Source organism: Polypterus senegalus, chromosome 11 (assembly GCF_016835505.1).
Source record: "Polypterus senegalus isolate Bchr_013 chromosome 11, ASM1683550v1, whole genome shotgun sequence".
Classification (NCBI taxonomy): domain Eukaryota; kingdom Metazoa; phylum Chordata; class Cladistia; order Polypteriformes; family Polypteridae; genus Polypterus; species Polypterus senegalus.
In genome coordinates, this window is record NC_053164.1 from 34,606,893 (window position 1) to 34,621,437 (window position 14,545).

A 14,545-nucleotide genomic window follows, 5' to 3' on the forward strand; every position below is an offset into this window, starting at 1 on the left:
TACCTACAACACTTACTGCTGCTACATGCCCACACACAATGTCACACTGGGTGTCTGTTATTGTCAAGCACACCATTACAAGCACATATATCTGCACATTTTAAGGTGCATCCAGAGTGTCATACATCCCTCCACTGCCACTCTTGATCTCTGCATAGAACAATAATAATACTGCTACTCTCCAAAACACACAAACAGTGTCACACAGGATACTTGTGAACGTCAAGCACACCATCACAAGTACAAAGGCAGTTTATGAAATGCATACGTTCATATGAACACCCTCATCCTGAATGTCACACACCCTCCCACTGCCACTCTAGATTTCTGCATACAATAATAATACTGCTAATGCTACATGTCCACGCACAAACAATGTCACACGGGGGGTCCTTGATCGTCAAGCACACCGTCACAAGCACAAAGGCATTTTATGAAATGTTTGCTTCCACACAAACACCCTCATCCAGAATGTCACACATCCCTCCAGTGACACTCTAGACTTCTACCTACAACAATAATAACCCTGCTGCTGCTACATGCCCACACACAATGTCACACTGGGTGTCTGTGAACGTCAGGCACACCGTCACAAGCGCGTCCCTCCAGTCATACTTTTGATCTCTACATACAACATTTCTACTCCTGCACAAACATTGTCACACAGGCGTCTTCCATCTGCAACGCACTTTCACATTCACACATGCATTTTGTTCGGCCCCAAATCACACACACACTCAGTCACAATGGCATGCATCATGCATGTCTCTCCATTCCCACACCTCACTCCTGTTCATTAGGAGCCTCTTCATTTGTGAAACACACACGCACCACCCACTGTTTGCTGTATTTTGTCTCACATAAACACACTTTCTCTTTTTGTTATGAGATGCCTTCCCCTGATATGGTGTGGTACATCTCACTCCCGGTGCCTACACACAGGCCCTGTCAAGCATGTTGTCTTCGATCCTAACACACACTTTCATGTGGCTTTCTCTCTCTCACACACTCGCGCGCACACACACACAGCCACAGTGTTACACATTCCTTCTCTGTCGTCCTTGCACCGAACCCTCCGTGCCAACACACAAGCATCGACTCTCCAACACTCTTTGGAACGCTTGCTCTCGCGCTCGTAGGTGTTCACACTTCGACACACGCACTAATCCGGTGTACTGGGCCGGGGGAGGAGGCGGAGGGGGGGTGAGGGGGTATAGGAAACGCAGCGCTGACAGAAGAGCTCATCAGATACTGGCTGTCAGGCTGTGTGTGTGTGTGTGTGTGTGTGTCAGAGACAGAGAGAGCGAGGGAGAGAGAGAGAGAGAGGGAGGAGAGCGAGTGAGAGTGAGAGAGCGCGAGAGAGAAAGCGAGTGACAATCGGAAGGGGTTACCGCGTTGTGAGCGAACAAGGATCCCTCTGAGCTCTGCTGCACACCCAACGCCGCCGCCGCCGCCGCTGCTGCTGCTCAAGACAGGGGAGCGCGGAGAGCCGCAGGACAAGCTAAAGGTTGACAGAAGCCACAGTCCGGGGCAGCCATGGCCACTACCTGTACCCGATTCACGGACGAGTACCAGCTATACGAAGAGCTCGGAAAGTAAGGCACAGGCTGCAGCGCGCGATCTCTCGCGGCGTTCGTCAGTTGCATGCAGTGCGAGTGTTAGCCGTGCAGGGGCGAATCGGGCGCGCCTTCCCCCTTCCTTCCTTCCTTCCTTCCTTCCTTCTTTCCTCCCTTCCTTCGTGTCTTCCTCTCTTCATCTAGAGGCCGGCGCTAGCGATTCCGTTAGAGTTTTCATCCCTGCTCTGTCTCTCTCAGTGTATGTCTCTCATTCGCGCGCACACATACACTTTACTGACACTCGAATGCCTATACATGCACTGCTAGGCTGCGGGGCAAGACGTGAAGGGGCGGCGGAGGTGCAGCTCCGCGCTACTGCACCACTGTGGGGACTGCTCTCCAGAGGCGGCAGGCACGGCGCGCTATCGGCACTCACAATCAGTGTGGAGCCTGGGCCGCTGGGGTCCAACAGTGCTTTTTTGTGTGTTTCTGCATGCTTTTTCCATGTGTAATATTAAATCATGGGTAGCACACGCGCGCGCCCGCACAAACCGTACGCACGCGCATTACACGGTTCACGCGCTAGCCGCCTACACAATTCCCCACCAACAACACCACCACTACCACCGTGCCAACGCAACAGACGTCCGCAGCCTCGCGAGTGGCACAGACGGGGCCAAAGTTTACCAAAGTGCAGGCAAGTGCCCGACACCTGTCATCGGGATAGCCCGCGCCTAACGGGACGGCGGCGACATGGAGCTCAGGTGCACTGCAGGTGAAAAGCACTCGTACCTGCATTGAGCTGGCGATGGGACGGGCCGATGAATAATGCATGTGCGTGAAGAAGAAGGAGAAAAAGAGACAGATAGGCAGTCAGGGTCCGACGATGGAGACAAACAGAAGTAATGCCACCGTGCTAACCACTGCGGACACACTTTTTTTTTAACACCGGAGCCGAACACTTAAAAAAGGGGAAGCCCACTCCTCTGGCCGGCCGTCCAACGTCCTCTGAACCCGTGTGGAGGAGAAGCCAGTTCGGCGGTGCGCAGTGGCTATACAGTATAAGTATATATATATATATATATATATATATATATATATATATATATATATATATATATATATATATATATATATATATATATATATATATATATATATATATATATATGTGTGTGTGTGTGTGTAAATTCATTAGAACTCAATAAACCCAAAGTATACGCATAAGGAATGTGCATAATTAATGTACACAATAAGACACACATAGGGAGTGAGGCATAGATATTAGCAATTAAAGCAGCCGCGAGATTTACGTAAGGAGTAAAACACTTTAATGCAATATAAAACACAGATAAGGACTAAAGCACATGAATATTAGAAAATACACCAGACCCAATCGATTTACATAAGGAAGACAACACATTGAAGTAATATAGAACACATCAATTACAAAAAAGCATATTAATATTTTAAAATAAACAACACAAAATAGACTTGTATCAGGATTGAAGCACACTAATGTAATATGAAACACACTAAATACAGACAAGGAATAAATACTGTAATATTAAAAAATAAACAGTAGGTTTGCAAAAGGAATAAAACACTAATGTGATATAAAACACACTTATTGATAAGGAATAAAGTGCATGAGTATTACAAAAAATCACAATAGATTTCTATAATGAATAAAACACATTCATATATAATAGAATATAGTAATTACAGGCAAGGAATAAAGTATATAAATATTAAAACAATAAAAGAAGACATAAAAAAGACATAAAAGATTTACACCAAAAATAAAACACATTAATATAACATAAAACACACAAGTAAGGAATAAAGGAGAAAAATATTAGAAAATTAACATGACACAATAGATATACATAAGGAATAAAACATTATTGTAATATAAAACTATTTACAGAAAAGGAATAAGGCACATAAGTATTAGAAGATTAAAAGAACTGAGAGATTTATTTAAGGAATAAAATACATTCATATAAAACACTAATTACAGGTAAGGAATAGAGCACGTGAATATTAGAAAATAAACATTACACAAGAGATTAATACAAGGATTAAAACACATTAATGTAAAACACTAATTACAGTTAATAAATAAAGCAGTTGAATATTAGAAAATAAGTAATACACAATAGACTTACAAAAAGAAACACATTAACTGTATGTATTATGTAAAACACTGTATTTACAGATAGGGAATAAGGCACATGAGTAGTTGAAAATGAAAAATCGATTTACCTAAGTAATCAAGCACATTAATATTCAATATATAACACAGTAATCACAGATAAGAAATAAACCACAAGAATAGTATGACATAAACAAGATACAACACATTAAGGTCAAGAATAGAGGACTTTAATAAACAAAACTCATGCAAATTTACATAAGGAATGAATATTTGGAAACATTGTACATAAGATGCATGAAAAAATCACACACTAGCTATAAATAAATAATAAAACACAAGAATATTGTAAAATTTGTAAAATTAACTAAATACATGTTATGTCTGCATAAGGACATGGTGCACAATAAACAATAAAATGATGCACATGTATATTATAAAAAAATATTAAATATATATAAAAGAATAATAATCCTGCTGTTAAAAAATAAACAAAACACACAGTAAATACACCAAGAAAATAAATTAGATAAACAATAAAAATGCCTAAAGAAATCAAGTACTTTCATTATAATTAATTTATTATGATAGAAGAATTAAGTATACACGAGGAATCAATAAAATACCTGTATAATAAAATGGATGCATTGCATAAAGAACATCCATCTTCTAACCCGCTGAATCCGAATACAGGGTCACGGGGGTCTGCTGGAGCCAATCCCAGCCAACACAGGGCACAAACCAATCCTGGGCAGGGTGCCAACCCACCGCAGGACACACACAAACACAATTTAGAATCACCAATCCACCTAACCTGCATGTCTTTGGATTGTGGGAGGAAACCCACGCAGACACGGGGAGAACATGCAAACTCCACGCAGAGAGGACCCGGGAAGCGAACCCAGGTCTCCTAACTGCGAGGCAGCAGCTCTACCACTGTGCCACCATGCCGCCATATAAAGAACATAAATGTTGTAAAATAAAACATGTTAAATATGTCAAAATAGAATCCTAATTACTATTAAGTGTTCTACAGTGTGTACATGATAAATCCACCTTAAGGAGTAGCACACAATCGTGGAATAAAACAAAGCAGACAGCACATTTGATATACTAAGCAGCGTAATATACAGTACAATATACACCGTAAGTGCACTTAATGAATAAGGCACAGCATATTTACAAAAGAAAGAAGGCACCTAAATTAAGCAAAGAGAATAAGGGTCATTTGTTTTGTAAAATAAAAGACACAAAATATATACACACATTCAGATAAAGCACAATTATTAAAAAACAACAAGATATAAAGTAAGTTAACACATGGAAAGAAGCACGTTCATTTTCTAAAACTAGTAAAATACATTGTAAATAAGGCTCATACATAATATAAAGTAAAGAAGATGCACATTAAGTATACATGGCACAACAAATGAATAAAAGGTGAATGTTATAAAACAATGAGACATGTATAAAGTACACATAATGCAAAAAGTAAATGCATATATTAAAAAGTAAATGACACATTCATTTTTCAAAAGGAATAAATCTCATTCACATTGCAACATGAACGAGACACACAGTTAACACACAGAGGGATTTATTCAGGTGTATTTCATAAACCAAACCAGGGATGTATTAACTATCAATAAGTGTTAAAGCAGATGTGCTCAAGGGGAAGTGTTAAAAACAAGAGGAAAAGCAGGAACGACAGGCATGAAAGAATTGTGTTCACTTAATAAACTAGTAGCTAACCTGAAGGCTATTTTGTAAGGCCTCATATAATTATATTCTTCAGAAGTATGGTGCTCACATCCACTCGTTGCTTTAACACCCATTCATTATCGATACCCACTTTGTCCAGTTCAAGGTGTCAGAGTCCCAGAGGACACCGAGTGTGAAGTGCGACCTGCTTGCAGACATTACACTAGCATAATAAGCCTGCTTGTGTACAAATACACACACTTAGAGACACATACTGTAAGATGCCATCTAATTTAACCTGCATGTTTTTGAGGTGTGAGAAGAAAGCAGAGCACCTGAAGAACACTCTGGGGTCATGGAGAGAATCTGCACAGTGCAGACAGAGAGAGCTTTGAGTCAAAATCAAACCCAGTTGTCTGTGCAGCAGCATGGCTAACCACTGCATGATTGTACAGTGGATTGTGAAGAAGCCATAAAGCACCACTAAACCTCATTTACTTAATTAAAGCACACTGATATGCATAAAGCTGTTCTTTTATAATACGCGTGTCTAAGCTGACATTGCATTGGCCGAGTGTGCTACTTGCATGAGTGTCCCTGTGATGGACTGGCACCAAGTCCAGAGGCAACTCCTGCCTGGTACCCGATACTGTCAGGGTAGGCTGTCAGCCCCATGGTTGTGAACTGAATAAGCACATTAGAAAATAGATGGGTGAGTGGTAATTAATAATACATTGCACATCTAAATTATCTTCAATAATACATCAAGTGAACTCAGTAATTTAATTGTCCTCGACACATTACACCCTTCAAACTGGAATAAGTGGCATAGAGCACAAGAATGGATGTGATTTCATAATAGAGCACACAATAAAATAACTATGCAGATGCGTATTTATTACAGTAAGCAACAGTTATAAATAGATAAGGCCGTCAGGACACCTCCAGTGCACTGCGGTCTAAAACCAGAATCTCCACACGTGGCTCACTGACTGCATAAAACTGTGCTAGGAGCTTGAAGGACGAACCGTGCAAGGGCTGAAGGCGAACAAGTGTGTGTTTCTTTCACTTGATCACCTGAAAACATACCGTGTTTAAGATGGAGGGAACTTTATCTTTATAGGGAGAAATTAGTATTTTTTACAGAAGCCCATGCAATAGATAGATGGATAGATGGATGAATAGATGGATGGATGGACGTGAAAGGCACTATATCATAGATATATAGATAGAATTGAAAAGCACTATACAGTAGATAGGGCAGTATGGTGGTGCAGTGATAGTGCTGCTGCCCTACACTAAGGAGACCAGATTTTCTTTGTTCTCGCCGTGTCTGCTTGGGTTTCCTCCAGGTGCTCCCGTTTCTTCCCACAGTCCAAAGACATGCAAGTTAGTTGGATTGGCAATACTAACTTGACCATAGTGTGTGTGTTTATGCTGCGGTAGACTGGCACCCTGTCCAGTGTTTGTTTCTGCCTTGCGCACCAAGCTGGCTGGGATTAGCTTCAGTGCCCCCCGTGACCCTGTTCAGGACAAAGCAAGTTAGACAATGACTATTCCTATTCAATAGACAGATAGAATTGAAAGGCACTATATGATAGATAGATAGACAGATAGATAGATAGAATTGAAAGGCACTATATGATAGATAGATAGATAGATAGATAGATAGATAGATAGATAGATAGATAGATAGATAGATAGATAGATAGATAGAAAGAATTGAAAGGCACTATATGATAGATAGATAGATAGATAGATAGATAGATAGATAGATAGATAGATAGAAAGAATTGAAAGGCACTATATGATAGATAGATAGATAGATAGATAGATAGAAATGAACGGCACTATATGATAGATAGATAGACCCACACTATGGTCTGAACACCGGAATGACTAAAGAGAAGAAAATTTCAAAGGCACTATACAGGCATATTGCCGTTGATCCCAGTAGCGTCTTTTGACACACTCCTGTTGAATAATTTGTTAACTGAAAGTGTTGTTGCATCAGAGAGAGGATGTGCAGCATTGTTCATAACGGCACTCAGTTTGATTTTCATTTTCTCTTTCTCTGCTACCTCCGGGGGATCCACTGTGCATCCTATAACTGAGTCTGCCCTTTTATTTAGCTTGTTGATTCGGTGGGCCTCTCTTGAGGTGATGTTAACCAGCCCAGCACACCACAGTGTAAGAAATCCCACAGGCCATCACAGAGTTACAGAAGATGTGAAGGGTGTCACTTCCCACATTAAAGGAACGCAGTCTCCTAAGAGTTCCTATGTAGTTCCTCTTGTGTTATGAGAGCAGTTCGACCCGTCATTGATGTGGACCCCCAGGTTCTTGTAGCAGTGGACCACCTCCACAGCCACTAACTGATAGTGACTGGACGTTGAAGCTCTTTGGTGCAATCAAAGTTAATCAAACTCATTGTAAATCTGTGAGCCACCAGCGTAGCCTATAATAAGATGATTTTAAATTCCTAAATCAATGATAACTTAACTCTCTTTGTACTGTACACAAGTGTTAGAAGTGATTTGCACACATTGTAACACACACTTTACGTGTGCACTGTCCATTTATTTTTCAGAGAACAGGAGCCTATCTTGGCAGCAGTAGGCACAAGACATGAACCCACTGTGGTTGGAATGGCAGTCCATTGCAGGGCCTGCCTATACACACTGGACTTTAGGGAAGAAACCTGACCTGAACACGGGGAGAAAATACAAACTGCACTCCGATAACTCCCGTCTAGAAACATGGCTTACAGATGGTGTGAGGCAGCAGTGCTGTAAGAAGCACCACCAGCCTGTCATTTTTTAATTATTATTTAGCTGATGCCTTTATTCAAGGCAACTTACAACATTTGAGATAAAATTGATTAAATTTCATTATTATTTTTTTGTTTTCCAATTGGAGCACAGGCTGGTGAAGTGACTTGCTCATGGTCACCGTGTCACTACCAGGATTTTAACCCACAGCTTCAGGATTTGCAGTCTGGAGCCTCAATTACTGCGCCACACTGCCACTTACAATGAATTTATAGCCATCAATTTTTGAATTCACTTTTTGCATTCAAGGTTCCATTTGTGACATCAGTTCCATCATATAAAAAAATAACAAAATATAGATTTGATAATTAAAACGTGCTTTTGTGATGTGGGTTAATTATTGGAAACTTTATTAAATTAAGGGTATCAAAGTGTAGTAAATAAAATGAATGCTTTTAAGAACATAGATATTAAAGCAATATGACATACCATAACAATTCTAAAACCCACTTAATTCAACTGAGGGTGATGGTGGGAGTCGGCACTGGGCACAAGGCAGGGTGCAGCCCTAGATGGGATGCCAGTCACCACTTAAGCCAGCAAGCCCACCTTTTTGGATGTGGAGGGTAAACCAGAGGTCACACGAGTATGAATTTAACTGTAGTCCGCACATAGGATAGTCCTGGTACTGCAAGGGGAGGACTTGAACCTAAGACTGTGCTAATCACACAGCACCATGCTGCCCTTTCAAAGCAAGCTGTTACTCAGATACGTATAATCTGTCATAAATATTTTACAAAAAATGAAGTCCTTGCTCATTAAATGAGGTGGGCGCATGTTCAGTGTAGCACGTGTAGTAATTGTCAGTGGAGACAAGCAGCACGGCTCTAATGAATTAGTTAAATAAGGGAGCAAAACACAATATGAGTATACAACATACGTATGATGGGATAAAATAGAAGAAAATAGTAAGTAAAGCTCACATATATTTAAAACAAAGTATAATGCTTAGGGTGGCATGGTGGCACAGGGGGTAGCACTGCTGCCTCACAGTTACGAGACCAGGGTCCTCCCTGCGTGAGTTTGCATGTTCTCCCTGTGTCTGTGCTGGTTTCCTCCCACGGTCCAAAGACATGCAGGTTAGGTGCTTTGGCGATCCTAAATTGTGCCCTGTGGTGGGCTGGCACCCTGCCCAGGGTTTGTTTCCTGCCTTGTGCCCTGTGTTGGCTGGGACTGGCTCCAGCAGACCCCCGTGACCCTGTATTAGGATATACAGGGGGTCCTCGGGTTACAACGTGTCGAGTTTACAACGCTCACTCCCATAAAAACTTAAAAAATTGAGACATGAGAAGGAATAAAGGTAAGGATTTTTTTTTGCACTCATTTTTTCTGTTACTACAGTACAGTATATTTATGTCCTTTTCCTTTTTCTGAGGCTTAGATTTGGTGTTTTTATGTTCTAGATTATGATTTTGCAAATGTGTTAAGATAGGTAAGTTACTTAGGCTAGAGTGTGTTTCGACTTACACCAAAATTCGGGTTACATCACTGTTGTAGGAGTGGAACTGTGTCGTAACCCGAGGACCCCCTGTAGTGGGTTGGATAATGGATGGATAGATAAAGCTTAAACAATACAGTCTTTGTCTAACTAAGTTAACGGATAATTTGATAGTTATGCATTCATTTTTAGACTCACTTGATCCACTTTAGGGATGTGGAAGGCAGCAGTAATAATTTTTTTCTGACAAAATTCCCCAAATACAATACATTTAACATGCTATTGAGCCTCCCAAAACACGTTGTACTGCATCATGACCCATAAAGCCCCTTCCTGAAAACCACCACTGCATCTCTATACAAACCAATCAATCCCATCCCTCTGTATAAAAATAGCCATCCAAATCCCCCAAAGCCTCCCACATTACGCAACCGTAACACCCAAAGAAAGCGTCATGCGCTCATTTATCACTTCACTCTCCTGCAGCACAACTAGCACTGAGCTTCTCGAGGCTGTCCCACCACATCCTGTCCCACCGCTCAGGGACTTGCAGCTAATGGCACTCCATCCCCTTTCTAGTTACACTGAGTCGACAGAATCGTTTCAATGTACGCGTGACAATAATTCATCTTAATAATGGGACAGGTGTATCTGTGTGTCCGCCTGGGTGCTATGGCTCTGTCATTCCTACAGACGGTGCATTACAAACATTTGTAGTATTGCATTTTATTACTACAAGAAATGTTTGTGATGTGCACCATCTATTGGAATGACAAATGTAACGCAATACAAAATCCTGTACATTCCAATAGATGGTGCACTGCAAATGTTAATGCTGAATACACTGAGGTCTACGTCTGATATATAAATGATTACTTTAGACCACCACTAGTCCCCAAGTACGCTCCTTCTGCTCCACATATAAATTCAAACAATTGTCTGATAAATCATTATTTTATGCCACCTCTCACTCCTCCATACACTCCTCCTACTCCACACATACATCTCTAATTACTTTCCATACTTACTTAACACTGCCCCCCCCAAAAAAAATACTGGCACTAACCAACCCATTTCCTACCCATGTAAAGTTTAAAATTCTGAAAGAGAGTTAGGCAGATTCTTTACAGTAGCGTCTCCAACGGGACAGATTTCGCACACGTGTTAGAAATGTTTTCTTTGTGCAAAGAACTATGGACACGTAGGAATAAATGATTAAGTAGTGTGGCAGACATTAGAGATCTTCAGCTCTCAACTTGATGGTATTTTGGACAATCCAGGTGAGCAGGATGGGGACCTTTTTCTAGTGAGATTCAGATGACCCTTGAGTAGTAATTCATGTAACATAATGGGTGGCACCCTGGCATCTTGGGGCCACTTCACTGTCTGTATGCGAATTGCAGGTTCTCCTTGTCTCCTTGTGCCTGTGTGGGTTTTCCTCCTGATGCTCTTATTTTATTCCCACCGTGCCAAGGATGTAAGGGATTGATTGTGCCCCGGTACCCCATCCAAACTGATGGCTGCCCTGCGTTCAGCACTTCTGATTCAGGCTTCGATGCCCCATGACGTTGGACTAGTTAAGCTTTTTCACATTATGGTATGATAGGTAATAAAATGGACAGACTATACAAGATCTCTTTCCCAGGCTCTTTGTGAAACCTTGAGGCATTTCTCACAAGTCTCTTGATGTTGCGGTTGTGCGGTTGCTTTACCTTGTGTATTCTTTCTTGTTTCCTTCTCCTTCTTCTCTGTCACTGCAAGTGACAAGTTGAGCTGCCTTTATTGCCGTCAATATGAAGGCCTGTATTGATTTCCCGTTGCCTCTTGCACACATAAACTCTAAAGTGTCTTCAGGGTTGTTTGTCCTGCTCAGTGTCGTAGTGCTGCTGAGTGATTGGCAGCCTTGCTGGATTATTGTGCTCATTACGATGGTCTTTCCTTTCTTCTGTCTTGGTGTGTGTGTGCTTGTGTTTGTGTGCGTTTTCATGAGCTGTTAACTCTATAAATGGCTACACTGGTTTGTCTGCTGCTTCCTTGCATTTGTCGGAGCAGCTGAAGGGAACACTTGGACGGCAGTGACAGCAGTTGCACGTGAGGCTGCTTTGGGGGTCACTTCCACTGCCTTTTTCTTTAATAACCCTTCATGGGGGTCTCGTCTTTTATTGACTTAGCAATTAAACAAAGGGGAGAGGAAAGCTTCAGAAGTGTGAGGAAGCTGTGGTGCAGACCCGGCTAAGACGGCAAGCATGGCAGCAGCTATTCTAGATATGTCTGTGAAATATTTGACTGGCTTGGAATAGCATGGCCTTTATTTCTGCGGGGTCACATGACTAGAGCAGGCTGAGAGGTGGGGCCTGCAAATCATTTTTCACTTGGCTCCGAGCGCAGCTGACCCGCTTCTCACTGACAGCTCTATTTCCACTGGCGTCAGGTACGTGTAGGTACTGTGCCAGAGAGTTACGTTTGGCGGGCACTCACATTACAGCACGCTGGTCAGTCAGTGTACGCCGTCCTTAGCAGACCTTTGCAGACTCGTACACCTTTGCCACTTGTTTCTGTTCAAGATTTAAAAAAAGCACAAAGCAAAGTTGTTCTCTTTTAAATCCTTACATGGCAATTTGAGGGTCAGGAAGACGCCCTCTGGTATGCAAGTGACGTGGGGAATTGGTCTGTCTACTGCGGTGGCCTTCTTCAGTATCTTTTTAGAGAAGCAGACTCCTTGTGTTAGAATTGATCTGGCCGGACGGGACATGGTCACCATGTGTGTATGTTAATCCAGTGGGCTTTGAGCTTAATGCAGTTATTGTGTTCATGTATGTAAATGTCATAGGGTGGTGAAGAGTGCTATGCGATAAACGACCTGAATTGAAAATGAGCAGAATTCACGTCTCCGTCATGTATCACCTTCACCTTGGTAGACCTTCAGGTTTAAGTGGGTCATAGTTGACCAGGGGGCATCCCACTTGCTTCTGAGCCACCACAAGCTTTCACATTGTGAAAAGTGGGTCTTGACTACAGGGATCACTGACGGCGTGACGCTTCTCTGCCGCGTGCCAGATGCTGGTTAACTCTCTTTTTGCCCATCTTTCACAAATGTATTTAAAATCAGTAAACGTGACGCATGTGCCTCTCATCCAGTTAAATTGTAGTAAAGTACAAACATTAATCCACTTCTATACAGTACTTATAAAAATTACTCACCCCCTTGGACGTTTCACATATTCGTGTTATACGACATTCAGTCATTGGGCATCATTTGGGCCTTTTGACACTGGATCAGCACAAAAAGACCCTTGAATGTCAAAGTAAGAACAGAACTCTACAAAGTGAACAAAGCTGCTATATAGGCGCCTGACCCGACACAGACTCACACCGGAGGCACGTATAAAAAGAAATAAACTTTTATTTTTCTTCACCTGTGGGACACGTCTTCCCTGTTAACCCCACAGGCACAACACAGTCCCAAGTACACCAACCCAAAAATTAAAGAAATATCCTCCACTCCTCCCAGGCAGCTTCGTCGTTGTCTTCCTCCCGACTCTGGCGCCTTGATTATTGGCTGCAGGTTTCTTTTATAGCCCACCCGGAAGCGCTCACGGTGGTAATTGGCCTAATTAGGCTGCACTTCCGGGTGTGGCTGCTTTCACACGGGTTTAAGCCATGCAGCTCCCCCTGTCGGTGGCCACGGGGCCCAACAGGTATGAGCTCCAGTGTAACATAATTGTGGGCATGATGCAACCCAGGGGGGCTGCCACCAAGTGTTCTGGGGGACGTACTGTGCATCCCGTGGCTGCTTTCCCAGATCCAGTATCAAAGGGGCGTTCTGGCCGGGCATGGCCGTCCACCACAACATAGATATGTGGTCGCGCGAGGTTTGACACGGGGTCCAAAATAAATGTTGTAACAACCTGCCTGAAGAAGGGGCCTGGGTTTCCTCGAAAGCTTCCTGATTGTAATCGGTTCAGTTAGCCAATAAAAGGTGTCACTTTGCTGGACTTCTCATTGCATTCATAATGGCTAACACGGCGCAACACCCTACTACATAAAACCTGATTGAAACGCATCACATAAATTGTGATCATCCAGATATCAAAATAGCTGTAGAGAAAACACTTTTTCCAAAATTTTGAACAAAAACGGGAACTTGCAATTTCCAAAATTTTGAACAAAAACGGGAACTTACAAGTAGGCCTGCAGTTGGAAAGATCTGTACAATCAAGAGTGGGCTTCTTCAGCAGAGGTCGAGCAACTGCCTGTTTAAAGTTGTCTGGCATGGTGTCCAATTTTAGACAGTTGTTAATAATAGCTAAAACAATTGGACTAATGACTCTGAAAGTATCATTAAACAGACATGAGGGTGAAATATTTAGCAGGTAATTGGAAGGTTTCATATGCAGGACTGTATCGGCTAGCCGAGAAGAGGAGACAGATTGAAAGAGAGTAAAATGGCTGTGCACTGGCCTACAGGGGCAGGTATCGACACACAGTGATCAGCATCTGGAAGTGTAATGCTGGATCAAATAAATGGCTTGGATTTGTATTTATAAAATAACAGAGAAGTTCACAGGTCTCAGGCATACTCTCAGGGAAGCCGATGACAGGTGGATTTAAGAGAGTGCTTGTGGTGTGCTTATGGCGCCAAACAGCAACCTACGTCTCAAGGCAGCGAGTCCTGAGAATTTCAGAAGAGACCTGAAGTTTGTCCTTTTCCCACTAACCTCGGCCTGCCTGCATTTCTATCTGAGAGCACGAGTTGTGTCATTTAGTCAGGGTTAAACACTGGCTTTAATCTTGGCTCTTCTTAATTTTAAGGGTGTGACCAGAAACAGAGTATCCGAACAAACACAAAGGGCTTCATACG

General features: G+C 42.3%; 1 protein-coding gene across 19 annotated transcripts in view; it reads left to right on the forward strand.

Moving 5' to 3' along the window:
• The first annotated feature begins 1,241 nt into the window (after window positions 1–1,241).
• Window positions 1,242–14,545, forward strand: part of LOC120538827 (calcium/calmodulin-dependent protein kinase type II subunit beta) — a 397,041-nt gene continuing 383,737 nt past the window's right edge. For 5 of the 19 annotated variants that reach the window (XM_039768330.1, XM_039768329.1, XM_039768334.1 and 2 more), the window contains exon 1: window positions 1,303–1,595. In XM_039768330.1, coding sequence (XP_039624264.1) covers window positions 1,537–1,595 — 59 coding nt within the window. In that variant the 5' untranslated portion in view covers window positions 1,303–1,536. Of the gene's footprint in view, window positions 1,596–14,545 lie in introns of all 19 variants that reach the window. The other 14 variants (XM_039768340.1, XM_039768339.1, XM_039768345.1 and 11 more) reach the window with 6 other exon arrangements.